The following is a 20,770-nucleotide window of genomic DNA, read 5'->3' on the forward strand; positions in this document are numbered from 1 at the left end:
TGATGTGGTTGTTGAACAGGAGGATTCAAGACCTTCCTGCCAACTGGCTCTTGCCTCTGGTGGTTCCAAGAGAACAGATTAACAGGAAGCAGAATGGCCACAGTGGAAGTAGGTGGTGTGCCTCAGTCACCAGGCCTTCTCTGGACTAACAGTACAGGCTCAGAGCTGGATTACCCCTTGCACTGTAAATAGCACACAGCAAGCCCAGCCAAAGAGGGCTGGATCAGAGATGGGGCTCCCTCCCCAAAAGCAGAGCAGAGGTGCCTCCTTTTTAAAATGATGGTGGTTGTTGCTGACCCCAGCACACGACTGGAGCCTGGGCTTCAGGTAGAGTGGGGATCCCCACTGTGGCACCCACCAATGTGTTTCCTGGTGCCCACTTTTTCCTCCTCCAAAGCAAAAAGCCAATCTTAGTAGACAACCCTAGACATTTTGTGGTGGTGCCAACTACCTATTCTCAAAATCCCAGAACTGCTCAACAAGGTTGGGAGCCCCTGAGCTAGAAGATTTGAAAGATTAGGAACCCAGACAGCCTGGAAACCAGGAGGCTTTTTGTCTGTGCTAAAGATTTCCAGATCATGCCAGGATTGCTATGTTTGTGCCTGTTTCCTTCTTCCTTCCCCATTTATTCTGCCATCCAGCCCCTGTCAAGTCTGCAGGAGCAAACGAAAGTGTCAGGGGCTCTGGCCAGGTAGTAGAAACAGCCTTGCTACCACCATGACAAGTGGCAGTGATTTCTTTTCCTCCCGCCCCCCTGCCCATTTGCCTGCCTGTCACTATAACAAGACCTCACAGCTGGTCTGCCAGGATAGGAATGGTGAGGGTCAGAAGTAATTTAATTTGTCTAGCACCGATCCCCCAAACCCAAATGGCTTGGAGCCAGATGTGCTGCCTAACCGATGAGTTCCAGCAAGACACCCCAACTCTCAATAAGCCTGCAAGCAATTTAACCCACCAAGTTTAAACCCGGTTTCCAGCGTGGTCAGCCTGCCTCTCATTGGTTCAGAAACTCCAGTTACAGCTGCATGAGACTGTGGGAGTTTCCTGTCATGTTTGAGCTCTTTAAGAAAACAAAAAAGCTGAATAACAAGAGGACAATGGGGCTACACAGTCTCCCCTGGCCAAATTTAGCAACAGCTCCGAATTCCCATATCTAATGACGAAGCTTGCATTAAAGGCAGAGTTCCCCTTCCCCTGTCTAGAGCCACTCTAAACTGTGCAGAATCCGTTACAGGGAGCGGAGGGGGGGAGCAAAAAAGAAAGACGTTGCGGCCTGAAAATCACCAGATGCGAACGACGGGCTCCACGACGGTACCTGGGGATGAGAGGAACCGGTCAGGGCGGGAGAGAAAACGGTGGGTGGCATTTGCGCTGTTCGCACTGGTACAAGAGAGGCCTTTGCCTCTGCAACGCCGCAGGATCTGCATATCAACCCAGCAGCCTTTACCGCGGTTTGCGAATACGAGCCGCCCACCGTTACGCCATACACTAGGGGGCAGCGCGAAGCTGTAGATATTTCTAGCGTTGCACTACACCCCCTACCTGTTGTTCCTGGCCTATTTCAAACGCACCCCCACCCTTTCCAAGTGCAGCAGCTAGAGCTGAATTTAAGTATGCGGGGGGGGGGGGGGCTGTTTTCTGAGGGGCGGGATTTTTCCGTGGAAAAACGACGGGGAGGAACTGTTAAAGAGTCCCTCCGTGCTCTCCTCCTCCTGTGTCCAAGTAGTGTTAGTATTTGCATTTGGAAGACTGGACGCAGCGCCGGAAGAGTCTTGTGGCATAATCAGGGAACCAAACATAACGTGCAGGTCACCTTGCTGCCGCCACACAAAAATCCAATCCGTTCATCTTTTAAATGCCACAGCCTTTCTGGTTGCTTTTGCAGCAGCAGACTATCAGGGAGACCTCCTCTGACTGGAATCTGTAAGCTGCGCAGAGACCTGCAGTGGATGGAGAAGAGGTGCCTCAGTATCCCCTCTCCCTGCCTGGTCTGTCCTCCTGCACCTTTAATTCCCAATTGAAGGTGTGCCTTTAAAATGGCGTGGGTATCTCAATTCTTTTCCCACCCCTGCAAGCCAAGGTAGTCAGGGCCTTTGGTTTAATTAGCTCGCAAGAGCTAAGGCTTTGCTAGGCCTGATATGAGTTTGTTTTGTTGGTAATTCTGAAAGGGGCTGCTGCTTGCAATGCCTCTTGAGTTTGTGGGGAATGTAAACTGTGCTCTAGGCTCCCCTATTGGCTTACAGGAATCCTAATATGGGCCTGTAGTGTGAGGACAGAAGTGGGGCTCTGGCTTCCCTGATTTGATTGGTCCTGTGGGGGCCCCATAATTCTTGCTCTGTGAGCCGTGGCCCCTCACCAGAGTGTTGCCATGGCTAGCCTTGGTGCCCTCTGTCTTTGTGGAGCTTTATTCCTCTTATCAATGCTGTTTCCTCTAGAGCATGGCTTGGGGGTGGGTCAGGTGGGACCCACTTCTATAGAGGCTCTGCCTGGAGCACCTTCTCTACCCCTCATCCAGGTGCTTCTGGGCAAGGCCCCACCCAAAACTAGGCTGCAGGGCCGAAACAGGCGCCTAGCCAGAGGGCAGCCACTGCGCTACATGCTGAACTTGTATCGGAGTGTTGCTGACAGGCATGGTCGCCCGCGTAGGAACCGGAAGTTGGCCACCAATACCATCCGTCTGGTCAAGCCCTTTGCCAAGGCTCAGCAGCCTGGGGCAGGTGAGTTTTGGGGGCTGAAGGCTGTGTACAGATTCCCATTTCTAAGGCTGAACTAAAATTTGTGTTTTTGCTTTGTTTTGGGACCTCAGGGGTTTGAGCAAGTCTGTGAAGTCAACCAGCAAGCGATGTGGAAGTGGCCTTTTAAGAGCAGATAAGAAAGGGTACCTTATTAATCTAGATGCTTCTACTGTGCTTTCTCCATAGTGGAGGCCCAAAGCAGCTGATGGCATTGTACCCCCCTCCTTCCTCTCTACCTTTCCTCTGGTGGTCTGGGCAGAGAGCTGTGTCTTCTGCCACTTGGCACTGGAAAGATGGCAACTATTTGAAGACTGCTATCTCTGTCCTTGGTGGAAGGGAGCTGGATAAGAGCCAGTAGATATGGTCATGTCTGTGAACTGGTTTTCCCTCCTCCAGCTGGAAACCTACAAGGTTTTTTCTTTGTCAACCATGATTGAAAAGTGTACAGGTTACAAATGTGGCTATTCAGTTCTACCTCCAGTCCAGGTAAACCTAGCAAGTGGCACCTGCTGTCTCCTGATGTCCAGTTTTCTGTGATAGGAACACTGAGGAGAGAAGAGCCAAGTACAGGAGGAGACACCTGTATGTTGCCTAGAGCTTTGGGCTAGGCTTGAGACCTTGATTCAGATTTTTTCTTGCCATGGAATTTTTTTGGTAGCCTTGGACCAGTCAGTCTCTCAAGGCAAATTTACCTTACAGGGTTGTTGTAATGGTAAAATGGAGGAGGAGATCACATATACCACCTTTGGAGACCAAGATAAAAAAATATTAAATGATAGGTTGTGCCTTCTGCTGCATTTCCAAAGCAGGACTTTGAAGTGTAGCATTTATAGAAAGTAAGAGGATGGGAATATACAGATTTGCTAGAACCTTTGCACCATTGGTTCCTATCCATTGGAAGAAAAGTTCCAGAAGATGGGTAGAGCTTTGTAAGCTGTGTAACTGCATTTCTTTAGGGTGATGATATAATAACAGGGGGGTGCGGATGTCTTTTCCTGTATTTCCCTGTGCACAACAAGTTTCTTAATCTGGAGAATGGGGAATGCCAGCTTACTGTTCTGTAAACACCTTCTTTTGCTTTTGATTCATGTTGTAGAGTCTCTTTTCTGGCTAGATCAGTAGCTTACTTCCCAATATATCAAACAGTATCTGGTCCAGATGAAGTGTGTGTCTTTGTGCAGTCTTCTACTTGATTGCACTGTCTACTAAATGATTGGTATTGCTGTTAAATGATAAGCTGGTCTTGCAGAGGCAGGGTGAAAGGAGGGGCTGCACTACAGATGGGAGGCAGCCTTCTAAAGCTGGCCTGCTTTCTGGCATGTTGCCGATCTGGCTGCCCTGCTCAAATGGGCCGGCATATGAAATTGGAACCCTTAGTCAGAGCCCTGGATTTGCAGAACCTTCTCTTATTTCTTGTTCAGAGCATTGTTCTTTGGGGGGGGGGCATCTGATAGTTGCAGTCTGCTCTTTAGATATCCATCTCCATTAAGATGGGTGGCAAAAACTCTCATGGAAAGAACAAGAGGGGACAGGTGATTGGGGCCCTTCATAGATGTAGTCTTTGCATTTAGCTGAAAGCAAATCTCCCTGAATTCACAGTTTTCCTGAATAAATATGCATATGCTTGAGCAGTAAGAAAAGAAGCTGAGACCTAGAGCCCAATGCTGCTGGTGTTCTATTGGTGATCAGTGTCAGAATGCTTACCATGATCTGAATCACCAAAGGTTTTTGAATTTTTTAAATTGAAAGGACGGGTGCTAACTTGCAACTGGGAGCATTCATAAAAGCATACGGAAACATCAGGTTTTAGGAGTGGGAATAAACTCATGCTTATTTGACCACACTTTTAAAATTGTTTGGGCGCTTTGCCCTGAGAAAGTGGTCTAGCAAAAACATGCAAAATATCTATGAGTCCTTCACCTCTAGACTGGGACACATTTACTGTGCCCAACTACAGACTAATTCCATTCTCATATCCAGGAAGAAAGACTCTGGCCTGTGTTTGTTTGTTGTTTCTTTCTCTGGCTAAGAAATATGCATGTGGCTTTGACCCCCCTCATTTGATCTTGCAGGTCCCTGGTTGGTCTGGAATCTTGACTACCACCTGGAAATCCAGCCACAAGTGGAGCACCTGGTGAGGGCCACTCTGGTCTATTCTCAGACTTTGTCCTTGGCTGAAGGCCAGTTCTTGTGCACAGCTGAGCTGCTGTCTAGCAAAGATGCCATGCCTAGGACCACCCTTAACCTCACTTCACCACAGGCTGGCAAGAGAAATGCTACTACCTTTTCATCCAAAGACAGCTGGGTGGAGATGGATCTTTCCACATACCTTCAGCCATGGGTCTGGGCTGCCCAGAACAGCCAAGTCCTCCATGTGAGGCATGCTTGTGCCTTTGTGGGGCAGCCTTGGGGATCCATCCCTGATCCTGGCTGGAAGGATGCAGTGTCCCTGAATGACCCCTTCTTGTTGCTTTACCTCAATGACACTTTGAGTGGACTTTGGACCAGGCTGGGGGGCTTGGGTTCAGGTGAGGTGCCTTTTGAAGAGAAGCATCATAGACAACCTATTCAGACACGCCAGGCTCGCCAGGCAGGCAATCTTGCCCTGGACCTCCCTAGCTACCTTCGCACAAACCGCATCAAGAAGAGAGAATGTTCCCTCCGTCCCTTCCGTGTCAGCTTCCAGGAGCTGGGCTGGGACCACTGGATTATCGCTCCACATTCATACCAGCCCCAGTACTGCAAGGGCAATTGTCCCCGCATTCTGCACTTTGGCTTCCGCTCCCCAAATCATGCCATCATTCAGAACTTCATCAACGAGCTGGTAGACAAGAGTGTACCTCCTCCCTCCTGCGTCCCTTATGAGTATAGCCCAGTCAGCATCCTTATGATGGAACAGAATGGAACTATCCTTTACAAAGTGTATGAGGACATGATTGCAAAATCCTGCACTTGTCGGTAGATCTCTCTGGGGGAAGCTGATTCCACAAGTGATGCTGTTTCCCATTTTGAGGCACTCCTGGAACCTAGATGCTCTCTCCCTCCAATCTTTGTGCAAGGATGACTTTACATGATTTGTAACTGGGTTGCAATGCATGCCTTTATTTATTATCTCTTGCATTTTCTGACAGGTGCACCAAGAGGGTTCCAGGTTTTAATAAATGTGGTTACTTTTTTCATCTGGGTCCCAATGCCCTGCCTTCCCAGTGATACAATGTGCATGCAATGTCACTGGGCTGTTTTACAAATGGATTTTTATACACATGCTGGCAAAGTGTTGTCTTTTTTTTCTTTTTAGAGAAAGAGCTTGGTTGAGGACTACATAGGTTCCTTAATCTTGCCAGCAGCTTGAAGGAAGCATGGCCAATTTTGTCCTGGAGATTGGGGGTGGGAATGCTGAGGATCTGTGGCTCCCTGCCTTATCTCTGGAGATTTGTTTGCTGCCCCTTTAACAACCCAAAAGCAAACTTCTCAATCTTTTGAGTGCACTGAATGAATTGTGCCTTCCTCCTGGAAAACTAGATTTCTCTCCTTTGGAACTGGGTGCAGGAAATCACTGCTTGTTTGTGGGTCTAGATGTTGGGATTCAAGTTACCTCTTTTGCCCCAGGGGTTCATAGGAAGCAGCTGGTCTGTTCTGAAGGGGGGGAAAACTACCACTTTTGCAAACACTGTCTGGAGTGGGTTGGGTGGGTGATGAATGAACTGTCCCATTATCTTCTCTCTTATGATGCCAGTGAGGACTGCTGTGCCTTTAGGCTAATTCTTGTTGTCACTGCTGTATCACTGCTGCATGCTCCCCCCCCCCTTCCTTTTTTCCTCTTGGATTTGCTGCCAGTCACTGCCTATATTTTCACTGCACAAAGAAAGCCACAGGAATGTCCTCTGCAATGCTGGGCAATATAGCCAGGGGAATGCGAAAGGCTTTTTTAAAATATATATATCTCTGGGGACAAGAGGGAAAAGGTTGTTGAGCAAATCCTTTCTCTCTGGTACTGAAAGGTTTTAAGTCTCTTCCTAGGGAATAAAGAATAGAATGTCTGAATGTTTTAAGCTGAAATTGGATGTGGCCTGGGGGATGGGTGCCAAATGGTTTGTGGGCTGGCAAGAAGTCTTTTAGGTTCCTGGCTAGCTCCATCCAAGAGGAATAGGCATCCCAGTTGTCCTGGGTAGATGCAAATGGAAGCTCCTGTTTGTAATTGATTGTATCCCTGTATTTTAAAGCACCTTGCTGACATCTGAATGTCTATTGGCACAGTGCTGGGGGGTCTGGGCTTCTCCCTAAAACAGCCCCTGAGATATTTGGAAGCTTTGTTTGGAGACTCTGATTGCTTTTTCTTGTAGGCTGCCTGAGGCATCTTGTTTGGCCTTGAGCCCTTTAACCTTCCTCTGCTTTCTGAAGCTTATTGTAGCCCACCCTGATCTAAATCAGTTGCCAATAAGCTGGGGGTACCTTTCTCTTTACTACCTGGTATATTTAAAATGAGACTCTGTAAATAAATTTGGTTTCTTTTTGCTAAAGAGGATTGTAGTACATTTGTATTCTTCAGCCCCTGGGCTCAGGACAGGCAATGAACTCTGGTGGGGAATTGGAGGGGAAGAAGGTAGGAGAGCCAGGGTTCAGCCCTGCAAGCTTTAGGTGAATAAATCTAACTAGCAAGACACTGGCTACTGGTGTATCACTCCTGTTGCAAAGGGCGAGTGGGGGTGGACTGCATGGCTGTTTTCTACAAGCTGGGGATGTAATTGTGGGACCAGGCAAAAAAGTGGTGGTGTGGATGGATGATTGCATAGGAGTGTATGTGCATGTATGTACAGAAAACCAGGCAGGTATGCTTAGTGAAGCACCTAGGCTGGGACTGTTAAGGTACAGTAAGGGTACTTCTACACACAAGGTTGCAAACAGCTGGGCTTGTAATGAGATCTTAAAATGCATTGGCCAGAATGCTCACTTGCATTGCAAATGGCTCTTCAAGCTTTCTTGGTCTGAACCATCTTCTGTCTGAAACTTAAAAGCATGCATGTTTGGACTGTACCCCAAATGCTGTAAAAAAGAGGGAGTATATTCTTGGGACTGGAGGTAGAAAGACTGAATGCAGCATGTCAGCAAAGTGCTCACCAGTATGCAGCTTGGCTGGCTTTAGAGCTCTCTTCCTAGAACTGGTCCAGTATGGTCAGTGCCCTGGGCAAAGTTTCCCAGGCCAGGCTGGAATGTCAACAGGCCTCAGCCCTGACCTGGGCAGACCTCCAGCTTGGTGTCCTTGCACAGCACAAGGACAGTCAAGCCTGTTTGGGTAACTTCCTATGGGTGTCCAGCCTTCATTCCTGCTTGGTGTCCACAGAATGCTACAACAGCCCAAATAGTTTGTGTGTGCATACGTTGTTGCGTGAGCCTGCCCTATGGTAACCAGGTAATCCTACCTGGTGCTTCCTTATGGTCCACTCCTCATGTTCATCTAGACATCATACATAGTTGGATGGATCCAGCAGAAGGTGGTGGTGAATTAGGCCTCTTCCTTCTTTCCTTCCTCCTGTAATAAGGGTCCAGGGGACCCTTAAGAGCAGAATGCGGAACTGGGGTAGGAAAGTGCTCAACTGTGCATTTTGTTCATGAATGTCCTCTCACTATAAGAAGATTTCTGGTCCAAACAGGCTGCTGGGGAAGTGTGGGAAGATCCATTAAAGGGATTCTGAAAATGCTGTTCAGAAGGCCCCATAAATTTTACATTTGCCTGCCTTGCTTTTTTAACTGCTCACTGATTGTTGTTGTTGTTCCTTCCTAGATGGAGTTTAATTAGCTGCTCAGATAGACATTAACCTTCTTAACTTAGATGGGGTAAATAATGGAAATATGCATCACTTTTTTTCTTTCTTACCATCCTGGAGAGGTAATGCTTGCTCCATTTTTCTAGATTTCTACTATTCCCCAATGTGTTCACATTAAAGTTGCCAACTTTACATTGCAAAATTCCTGGAGATTTAGAGGTAGATGGTAGGGTATGGTTTGGGGAGACTGTAGGGTTTAGGGAGAAGAGGGGCCTCAGTGGGGTATAATGCCATAGAGTCCACTCTCCAAAGCTACGCCTTTTCTCCAGGTGAACTGATCTCTGTAACTTATCTCTGAGATCGGTTATAATTCTGGGAGATCTCCAGTCTCCACCTGGAAGTTGGCAACCCTAATTCACACTGGCTGGGAAACAGGTGGCTCTGAGGCCAGAACTTTTGTCTGGTGTGTGCTTTGCTTTAAGAGAATCATGCTGGGACAGGCACTTTCTGTTCCCAGAGCCTTTGATCACCCCCCACCCCCACCCTATGTGCTGGTTCTCCCTAGGATGGGGAGTAAATAGACCAACCTGCAGAGCCAGGTGGCTGGGAATGTACTAGTTAATCATTCAACCCAGTTCACTGAATCATTTAGAACAGAAATGATGCAATGCAAGACCAGCTCCAGAAGGGTGGCAAACAATAGTTTTGCCACTCTTGCTGTGTCTGAGATGCCCAAGAAGGTTGGAGGGGGCACAAAAGAATTACTAGTTTTCACACTCTAATTGAGGAACCCCCACTTCTTGAGTTGCCTCTTTTGCAATTACCATTGGCCTGATGTTGCCTATTCTGGGTTGGAAAATTCCTGGAGATTTTGGGGGTGCAGCCTGGGGAACTCAGAGTTTGGAGAGGGGAAAGACCTCAGCAGGGTATAATGCCATAAAGTCCACCTTCCAAAGCGGCCATTTTCTCCTGGGGAACTGACCTCTACCCTCAGGCGATTGTTTGTAATTCCAGGAGATCTCTGGGCCCCACCTGGAGGCTGGCAACCCTACATGAGCATGATCCAGCAATGCCAAATGCATCTGATGAAGTTCAGCAGGAGCAAAGGATATCCCATGTCATGTGGCCTTCACTTACATTCCCTTACTTGGGTTAGACCCACATGGTCTGTGATAGCGGTTCCCTTTCAGCATAAGCCAGGGACACAGAGCCTGCCATCCCCCCGCTTTTTTTACCAGCAACTGCCATCTGTTTGTGGGAAGGTAGACAGCCAATGATGTTTTAGCCAGACAGGTCAGTGTGCTGACAGAGAATGGAAAATTGAGGGCTGCTCAGCATTTAGCGGCTTGTTTCACTGTTTTCCCTTCAGTATTATGATGTGCTTTATCTATTATGGTCCAGCAATTCTTAGAGGCTTAAACTGCCTCCTCACCACCCCTTTATCCTCAGAACAGCCCTGTGAGATTAGCTAAAGGTTACTTACTCTGAATGGAGTGCTGGCAGACTGGGGGGATCTGAACTCTGGTCTCATAGTCCAAACTAGCCACTACACTAGCTCATGAAGTGTAAGAAGAAGACCATTTATTTTTCAAACATAAAATTAAAATAACATTCAGAAGCAATGTTTGATACCAAAAAAGTGGAATGAGTTATGTACTATAAGAAAGCAAGCGAAACCTGTGATAGTCTCCAAGGATTTGAAATGTGTCCATTTTTTACTCTATTAATATCCAAATCTCTTCCGGGGGCAAATAGGAGTACATAATTCACTGGGCCTGGGATACTTTGAGGTCACCTGAGAAACCAGGATGCCCACCTCCCTCATTTTACTCTCACTTGCCAGCTCCAGGGTGAAAATGCCTGGAGAATTTGGGGATGCAGCCTGAGGAGGGTGGGGTTTGGGAAGGGGAGGGACTTCAGTGCCATAGAATCCACTTTCCAAAGTGGCCATTTTCTCCAAGTGAACTGATCTCTGTTGCTTGGAGGTCAGTTGTAATAGCTGGAGCTCTCCAGCCACCACCTGGAAGATGGCAACCCTACATGATACCTGTGATCCTGGGGGTTTTGTAATGGCTAGAAGCCTCTAGAAATGCATAACTGGTCCCTTTTACCCTGTGCAAGAGAGCACTGTCAGTTTTCCAATTAAGAGGATTATAGTGAGCAATTATAGATTCCTCAAGAGACCTTTTGTGTTTCTATACCATTAAGGGTTGATGAGTTCCTTTTGTGTCTCTTCTGTAAATTTATGACAGGGGAGGGTTCAGAGAGAATCTTTTTCCAATGGCCTGTGGTTGATCCTGGCAGCTCGATAACCCCGTTAACACCATTTAATTGCTTTTATTTAAACAAGGCAAAGAGAAAAGTCTTTGGTGGCATTTTCTAGCTTGTGGTTGTCCTGTAGATTTTCTTTTTTCTGTAACATTCACTCTTTGAGCAATAGGGAGAGGTGGTTGTTGTTAGTCTTTAAAATGCCACGTTATTATTTTGGCTGCAGCAGACTTAACAAGCATTGTGTGCATGTGTATCACTTGTAGCTTTGTCTCTGTGCATATCTTCCAACTAAATGTAACACTCTGAGCATATAAGTGGGCTCCATGAATCTGGCTAGTCCCTTTTGAAACCATCTACAGTACTGGCCATCAATGGCAGTGAACTGCACAACTTAAATATAAGTTGAGTGAAGAAGTACCTTCTGTCTGTCATGAATGCATTTGACATGACATAGGAAGATGGCTAATGATTTTTTTTTTTTAACGCACAGGGCTTTTTTGCAGAAAAAGCCCAGCAGGAACTTATTTGCATATTAGGCCACACCCCCTGACTCCAAGCCAGCCAGAACTGCATTCCTGTGTGTTCCTGCTAAAAAAAAAAAGCCCTTTTGATGTACATACTTTTAACAGTGTGGGGGAGGGAGGCGCTGGTGTTGAACTTTCTTCCCTGATGGGTCATCTAGCCCAAACCGCTGAGCTGAGTGAGTTGTTCTAGACTTTTGTGGCTATTGATGCAGTGAGTTATTTTGTGATCCAAATCCTTGGCTTACATCAGATTCATGTGGTCACTGTAAAGATATGCATCAGGTTGAATTGTGGAAAGAGGTTCAAGTCCATAGAGAAACCTCTGGCCTGGAAAAGACCCAAGATAATCAGCAAAGAAAAGTGGCTGCAACAGCCATATATTGACAGAGGAGTGGGGGGGGGGGAGTGTGTGTGTGTGGGGGGGGGAATTAGTGTGTGTGGGTTTAACCAGGGTGTTTTAAACTTAGTTCTCCAAAGCAGAAAATGGGGAAGTAAACCTGAATCTGAGCTGAGCTACAGTTGGAGGCTTATAGGAAAGAGTGTTTGATCTTCATCGTGGTCTCTGTGCGGTCCCACACACGGGTTCTCTGCTCAGCCATGAACCCGACCTTGGAGAATAGAATAGCTAGCCTCAGGCGTTTATTTTGGCACACATTTCCTCTCGCTCTGGGGAGCAGGCATCCACTGTGCATGCCTGGAGCGAGGGGAAGGCACTCCACCCACTCAGTTTCTTCTGTACCACCACTTGGATCAGACCTACCTCGTTGCATCTCCTACCGATCTTCACCTCAGCCCTCCTCTACTTTTGGTATCGTTATCTGTCTCCATCCTTCTTTCGTCTTTGTTCTTCTTTCTCCTATCGAAAAAACAAAAAAATGACTTTAACTTTCGTTTTCCCCTCACCTCTTCTCCCATTCCCCCTCCCTTCTCCCCTCCGAGCGTATGGAAGGAAAGGAAGGCAAAACGACTTTCAAAAAATGCACTAGATTTGGGACTAAAATTCCCTCTACCGAAGGACACTCTTTGTGTCTTTTTTGTTTGGGGGAAGCCCCCAAAGTTGAGACACGTGTTCATTGCAGCCAGTTTGGGAAACAGGCCAGGAAAAATAGGGCTGCTTGACTCCATAGTCACCTTCTCGAGTCTTCTTTGTGCCCTATTATGCCCCACGACTCGGGGCTCCATGCCTCGTCAACTTCCTTCCACCAGGAAAGGGATTTGGCTTGATGGGCAGCTTCCATGGCATCAGTTCCCAGTAAGCATAAGTCCGACAAGCACTTCAAGAAATCCTCCGATTCAACAAAAAAGCATCATTTGGAATCCTCTAAACACCGTTCAGAGTCCTCCAACTTCTACAGCTTCGACAATGGATCCGAAACTCTCCAATCATACTATGACGTCCACTTCGGTACCTGCCATAGATCTGACTCTTGAGGATTACGGATTTGATACCCTTGGCTACAGCGTTGACTTCAACAGCCCCTCTGCTCCCTTTGGAGCTCTTGGCTCCTACGGATGTTATCACCTCGGACGTCATCCGGAACCCTTCGAGATCGCCTTCTCTACAAGATGCCTTGCCAGAAGACATCCTCGAATCCGACCCACCACCATTCCACCCGCGGCAACAACATGCTAACTTACTTGACCTACACATTTTCCGAGACATGTCGCACAGGGAACCTCCCAATTCCCAGTCCCCCCATACCGTCAAGAATATGGTGGTATCTCCACTCTACAAGGAATCTTCTACTCAGATATATGATAGGCCTCGATGTTCCAGATCACTATCCCGTTGGCATTCTCCATCTTATCGTGAGGTTTCTGCTTGAGCCTATGTCTACCAATGCTCCCCCCCTCGACTCCGTAGGGAACGTTATTACTATGCTCACATGGATAGTCCATCACAGTCCAGATCTCCATCTTCTAGAAATTACTACCATAGGTACCGTCACCATTCGAAATACTCCCAGTCTCCGTCCTATGATGTGTATCACACTCGATACCGCAAAGACCCCTCTTGGTACTGTGAGGACCCACCCTTACGGTACCATGAGAACCGCTCTTCTTGGTACCATGAAGAAGTCTCTTCTCAGCTACATGATCGCCCCCTTGGGGATTCCAGAAGGCAATGATCGCTCTCAGCATCTTTTTCTGCATTACCTAAGATTCCAGCTACAGAGGAACCAGCCCTGCCCACTTTACAGAGCAGGACCAAGGACTTGCCGGAGAAGCCTATACCTGCCTCCTCTCGTCCGCATACTCCGATTGATGCTCCTGATTATTCTGACTCTGACCAATCTGACTACTCGGGATCTGTTAAAAGTGCTCCTGCCTCTTCAGCTTCCGACATCACTAAATCTGCTGATCTCTCTGAAGAGTTCAAAGCTTATCTGGATCTGATAACTAATATGGCCACCACCCTTAATATTAAACTCAATTAGGACTGGAATTTTTTTCATTGGCTGAACAAAAGAAAAGGGGCGTGGTTGTTTATATTATTCAACAATTAGAGCCAAAATTGGTATTTAAAGACAAAGATGGAAGATATATAGCAGTAGAGATAATGATTAATGGAAAAAAACCCTTGTTATTAGGACTGTATGCACCAAATGGTGCAAAAGATGCTTTTTAAAAAGACCTTATCAGACAGCTGGATGAAGTGACTTATAATCAGATCTTGATGATGGGAGATTTTAATGGAACAATACAGAATAAAATAGATAGATCTGGCCAAAAAAGTAATAATAAGGAAGGAAAATTGCCAAAATCGTTTTTTGAATTGGTTAAACAAGAAAATTTGGAAGATATTTGGAGAAAATTTAACCCTGAAGTAAGAGACTATACTTTCTTTTCAGCAAGACACAATACTTCTTCCAGAATTGACATGTTATGGGGTACTAAAAATTTGGGCCTCATAACTAAAAAAGTAGAGATTCTTCCAAAGATAAGTACAGATCATAATCCAATATTATGGGCTACAAAATTGCAAAGAAAAACAAGAATATGGAGAATAAATGAAGATTTGCTACAAGATAAAGAAATTGTAACCTTTTTAGCAAATGAAACTAAAGATTTTTTCCAAATAAATGAAAAAGATGATATAGCGTTCCAGATGGTATGGGACGCTTACAAAGCTGTAATGAGAGGAATATTGATTACATTAAACAATAAGGATAAAAGAGCGAAAGAAAAACAGAGATTGGACATTCAAAATGAGATAAAGAAAAAAGAAGGGGAAATGAGAAAAAGATCAGGTGAAAAGAAAATTATAAGGGAGATTACTTTATTACAAACCCGAATGAGACATTTGTTGAATAAAGTAGAATGGAATTTGAAAAAACTGCAACAGAAATCTTTTGAGGGTGTGAATAAACTTGGAAACTATTTAGCCTGGCAACTGAAGAAAAAGAGAGAAAGTAAAATTATTAATAAAATTGTGGCTGATGGAAGAGAGATAGTGGATCAAGAAGGAATAAAAAGACAATTTTAAAGTATTATGCTAATTTATTTAAGGGTGTGAAGATAAAAAAAGAAAAAATTGAAGCATATTTGCAAAATATTAAAATAGCGCCCTTAACTGAATATATGAAGAAAATTTTGAATGATCCAATTGAAAAAATTGAAATTGAAGCAGCAATTAATGCAATGAAAATGGGAAAGGCTAAATTTTTCAAAACCTTTAAAGAAGAATTAGTACCAAAACTGCAAAAATTGATGAATATGATAAGAATAAAAGGAAAAATACCACTTGGAAAGAAGCTGTAATTTCGTTGATCCTCAAGGAAGATAGAGACGTTACGAACATACAGAACTACAGACCAATTTCATTATTAAATAATGATTATAAGATATACACAAGAATTTTGACAGAACAACTTAAACAATATTTGATTAATTTCATAAAGGAAGATCAAGCAGGATTTCTCCCTAAAAGGCAAATAAGAGACAATATAAGAACAGTTGTAAATATTGTAGAATACTATGAAAAACATCCAGAAAAAGAAGTCACATTATTTTTTGCGGATGCAGAGAAAGCCTTTGATAATTTGAACTGGGACTTTATGTTTGCAGTAATGGAAAAGACAGAACTTGGAGAACATTTCATAAGAATGATAAAAGCAATATATATGGAACAGTGAGCAAAGTTGTGTATAAATGCAGACCTCACAGAGGATATGATGATCAGTAAAGGTACAAGACAAGGTTGTCCGCTTTCACCATTGTTGTTTATAATGACTCTTGAAATTTTGCTGATGCAAATATTAGATGATAAAATAATAGAAGGGCTGAAAATTAGAGGATTTACTTATAAATATAGAGCGTTTGCTGATGATATAATGTTTATAGCTGAAAATCCTATCCAAGTAATACCTTTGCTGTTAGCCAAGATACAAGAATATGGAGAGCTGGCGGGGCTGTATGTTAATAAAGAAAAATCAAAAATTTTATGCAAGTAAATAAAAGGAATTGCAGAGACTGATGGGATGTGAAGTTACTTCTAAAGTAAAGTATTTGGGCTTGGAGATAACAATGAGGAATATTGATTTGTTCAAAAATAACTATGAAAAGCTATGGCATAAAATGGATGAAGATATGGTGAAATGGAATAAACTTAATCTGTCATTGCTGGGCAGAATAGCTGCAATTAAGATGAATATTCTGCTGAGAATAATGTATTTGTTTCAAACCATTCCGATTGTGAAAAATAGCAAACAATTTAATAAATGGCAAAGGAAGATTTCAGAATTTGTATGGGCTGGGAAGAAACCAAGGATTAAAATGAAAATTTTAACAGATGCTAAAGAGAGAGGAGGATTCCAGCTACCAGATTTAAGACTATATCATGATGCAGTTTGCTTAGTATGGATAAAAGACTGGATGATGCTGTTGAATAAAAAACTTTTAATGTTGGAAGCTCATGGAAATAAATTCGGCTGGCATGCTTATATGTACTATGGGAAGAAAAAGATGGATGTTTTTTTCTCACCATTATATCAGAAATAATTTGTTAAATACATGGATGAAGTACAAGAAATATGGTGATGAGAGAAAGCCATTATGGATAGTGCCAGCAGAAGTAATAAAAATAACAGCTGAAACCAGTGAAGAGAGAGGGTTGTCATACAATCAATTACTAAAAATACAGAGTGGCAAAATAGAACTGAAACTGCTGAGGAGATGAATAAAAAATATGATTGGTTTCAAATGCAACAAATAAAAAGCCTGGTGGAGAATGATATCAAAACTGAAGGAATAAGATGTGAGCAAACAGAAATGGAAAAAGTTCTGCTTGGAGATAATGAAAAATTAATTTCAAAAATATATAAGTTACTGTTAAAATGGTCTACGGAAGATGAGATAGTAAAATCTCAAATGATTAAGTAGGCAATCAATGTAATTAAAGAAATACAGATGGATACATGGGAGTATCTTTGGAAGAATTCTATGAAATTGGAAGAACTCTATGAAATTATCAACATGTCAGAGTAAAGAAAATTTTAAGATGTATAGGTGGTATATGACTCCTAAAAAATTGGCAAAGATGAATAAAAAGATGCCAGACAGATGTTGGAAATGTAGAAGATATGAAGGTTCTTTTTACCATATGTGGTGGACTTGTGAAAGAGTGAAAAAGTATTGGCAGATGATTCAACAAGAAATTTCAGGGATTTTGGGATATGTATTCAAGAAAGTAGCAGAGACTTTTTAATTGGGATTACAAATGGAAAAATTTCCAAAAGAAGATAGAACTTTGATCTGGTACTTGCTTTCAGCGGCTAGGACATTGTATGCGCAGTTATGGAAGCAAGAAAAAATACCAGAAAAATGGGATTGGATTGTAAAAGTTATAACATGGAGTGAGATGGACAAACTAACAAGAATCTTAAGAGACTATGATTTGGAAGTGTATGAAAAGGAGTGGAAAAAGTTTAGCTGTTATGTAGAAGAAGAATGGAATATAAAAGGATATTGGACAATTTTTTAATAATGATCAAGTACTAGAAAAAAGTAGAATATGAATATAGGTTCTTATGGTTTAAGGGTACCTTTAAATGTTAGTATTTTAAGTATATAACTTCGAAGGGAGTCAAGTAACGGGGGGAGGGGGATTAGAAAATAGCATATGGGATAGATAAAAAGAAGGTGTTAATGGATATGGTTACCATACGTTATCAATAAAATTGTGTTTAAAAAAAAAAGAGAAATAACCCAACAGACCCACAGCTGAGGTCTGAAATGCTACAGGCTAGACTGGGTTTCTGTCTTCATCTGCTGTTTGTGAGAACTGACGACAGAGATGGCTGGGAGTTCTGATCATGTGAACAAGTCATTCGACAATAACACCTGAAGCCATGAATAACATTGTCACTTTCACTGTTCAGGGCACTTTACATATGGCTAGGTTTGCCAGGTCTCCCCTGGTCACCAGTGTGTGTGTGTGTGCGTGCGGGGGGGTGGGAATAGGGGTAGAGTTGCCAGATCCAGGATGAGAAACTGGAGACTTGAGGGGGGTATAATGCCATAGAGTCCACCCTCCAAAGCATCCATTTTCTCCAGAAGAACTGATCTCTGTAGTCTGGAGATGAGCTGTAATTCTGTGGCATCCCCAGGTTTTACCTGGAGGCTGACATGCCTATGTAGGTCACATATGAAGTGACACTTTTAAAAGAATAGCAACATTTATTCCAGCATAAGCTTTTGTGAGTCAGTGCTCACTCCAGGTGTACTTATTTCAGCACAGCTGATGGATTTCCACTTCATATGGTTAAATTCCAGATGGGTAGCTATAATCCTTACAACAGCCCTGTTGTTGTCTCCATATTGCAGGTGGGAAACGGGATAAAAGGGAGTTGCTTGTTAAGGCCACCATAAAAATTGGTGGCAGAGCAGAACTGAGACTGGAACCTGTGACTTTTCAGATCCTAGCTCATTCTCTTATCTGCTATGCTATACCAGTTGGCTATACCAGCTAACTGCTGGCTTAGATGACCACTGAGGATGTTCCTTTCTCACTCTCGAATGCTGCACTTGCTACGAGGATGGCTTTTGCCAAACAGGAACTTACCGTGTACACCATGAATATGGCTGTTTACAAGAATATCATGCAGACCCCCACCTACAAACCTGCAAGTTCACAGACTGGAGCATCTTGCCTCACTGGAGACTAGGCAAAGCATGATCGAGCATGCTGGGTCCCTTGAGGAAAAAGAGGGGACTTGTGGGAAAGACACCCAAAGCAATTTCATCTTTGGGCCTTGCCACTTGATACCTTGTAGATTTAAGCAGGGGAGGAGAAGGGAGGTGGAGACAGCCGGAGGCCTGATAAAAGGCAGGGCAGAGGTCTGCCAACTCACAAAGATTTGACTGCTGGTTTGGCTTCGGGAGGAGGTGGGACGTAGACTTTTTGAGTCCAGTGATTTCAGAGGCTGTAGGGCATTGAAGAAGCATGACTTGTGTGTTTTCCTTCCATGCTCGGACAGCCCTAGTATTTGGGGTGCTGCTGCTCCTCGTCCTCAGTTCTCAGCAGGTGAGTGAGTCCTGGCATACCACTGGGAGGGGGACAGGAAGGGGGCAAAGCTAGAGTAAATTTGGAGGAATAGCTGGGAGACACAGGACCTCAGAGCACTTAGCAAGCCAGGCTGCACTTGGAAACTTCCCTCTCACCTTCTGCAACAGCTGTGTTGAAATGGGAAGAGTTTGGCTTTGAGCCTTCCACCCTACCCCTGGCTCACTACTCGGCTCCTTCTCTGGAGCAAATCCTTTGGCCCCCATGTGTATGTCTTGTGTGGGAGGAGAAGAATGCTGTTCTAAATATTTAAGTCTAGAGAGGATTTATTCCCAGGGCCACCCCTTAATTTGCTGAATGAGGCTGCTGCCACAAGGCTAAGATTTCCTGTTTCCTAGTCACTATTACTACAAACATAGAAGCATTTGTACAGGGAGTGAAGTGTCCTGCATTTCCCACACTGTACCACCATAGGTCTTTGGGGGGCTTTAAAAAAATTATTGCTACTAAGACATAGCATGGTAACTTTATAAAAGTCCATTACTGTGATCCATTAGTTCCTCAAAAAAAGGAGGGGGCTAAGCATTCAGTGAACTGACTGTGGCAATAGACTGTTATAATATCACTGTGCCCAAGTGCAAGAACAATTGACCATTCTTTCAAAAATGGCAGTGGGGAAATTGCAGTTGTGGGAGCTAGGGCAAGGGAAATGGTGTCAATAGGGTTGCCACTCCCCAGGTGGGGACAGGGGATCCTCCGGTTTGGAGACCCTCCCCCCGCTTCACAGTCGTCAGAAAGCGGGGGGAGGGAAATGTCTGCTGGGAACTCTATTATTCCCTATGGAGATTTATTGCCATAGAAAATCATGGAGAATTGATCCGCGGGGATCTGGCGGGGGGGCTGTTTTTTGGGATAGAGGCACCAAATTTTCAGTATAGCATCTAGTGCCTCTCCCCAAAATTCCCCCCAAGTTTCAAAAAGATTGGACCAGGGGGTCCAATTCTATGAGCCCCAAAAGAAGGTGTCCCTATTCTTCATTATTTCCTATGGAAGGAAGGAATTGAAAAGGTGTGCCGTCCCTTTAAATGTGATGGCCAGAACTCCCTTTGGAGTTCAATTATGCTTGTCATAGCCTTGATCTTGGCTCCACCTCTAATGTCTCCTGGCTCCACCCACAAAATCCCCAGATATTTCTTGAATTGGACTTGGCAACCCTAGGTGCCAACATGGGTGTGTCTTTCTAAAACGTGCACCTTTGCAGCCAGATGCCTTTCTAACACATTTGGACAGTGTTTTGGATTCAATCATCAAATTTGAGAAAGAACATATTAAGAATAGGGAAAGCCTGGAAAGAGAATGATTAGAGAGTGATGTGGATGCTCTTACATTGGAAGGTTTGCGAGTGCTTGTATGTGCTTATGAATAATTAGTTACTGTGAAAATCTGGAAGAACTTCTATCTTCCTCCTTTGACAAAGGATTTTGAAATGGTGCGTCAAATATCAGCCGACTTTGGGCTCCGTCGAAGGTGGACCTGTGGAGTCTTCAGAAAATGAACTTTTGTCACTTTAGTATACAAGCACCTTTTGCACTCAGCACTTTATTGTGAGAATTTCATTCTCTTTAGTATTGTATGTGCTTGGTTGTGAATGACCTTTTATGGCTTTTGTATGAATTACTAACCTTGTTGTAAAAATGTTTGAAAAGTTGTGAAAATATCACCATATTTATAAGATTTTTTGATAAATTGTGGTCATTGTTTTTCATGGTTTTCGTAATTGTATCATGGTATCTTGTTCGGTTTGCTGTAGCTTCCAGGTGGTGGTTGGAGATCTCCCAAGTTACAACCAATCTCCAGGCAACAGAAATCAGTTCATCTGGAGAAAATGGCCACTTCGGCAGATGGATTCTGTGGCATTATACCCCACTGAAGTCTCTCCTTTCCCTAAACCGCACCCTCCTCAGGCTCCAG

General features: G+C 44.2%; 1 protein-coding gene across 1 annotated transcript; it reads left to right on the forward strand.

Moving 5' to 3' along the window:
• The first annotated feature begins 1,567 nt into the window (after window positions 1-1,567).
• BMP15 (bone morphogenetic protein 15) lies at window positions 1,568-7,255 on the forward strand. Its single transcript, XM_060250168.1, has 2 exons — window positions 1,568-2,717; window positions 4,808-7,255. Exons 1-2 carry the CDS (start codon window positions 2,369-2,371, stop codon window positions 5,695-5,697), a joined length of 1,239 nt encoding a protein of 412 aa, XP_060106151.1. The 5' UTR covers window positions 1,568-2,368; the 3' UTR covers window positions 5,698-7,255.
• The last annotated feature ends 13,515 nt before the right edge of the window (window positions 7,256-20,770 follow it).

This window comes from Heteronotia binoei, chromosome 11 (genome assembly GCF_032191835.1).
Source record: "Heteronotia binoei isolate CCM8104 ecotype False Entrance Well chromosome 11, APGP_CSIRO_Hbin_v1, whole genome shotgun sequence".
Taxonomy (NCBI): domain Eukaryota; kingdom Metazoa; phylum Chordata; class Lepidosauria; order Squamata; family Gekkonidae; genus Heteronotia; species Heteronotia binoei.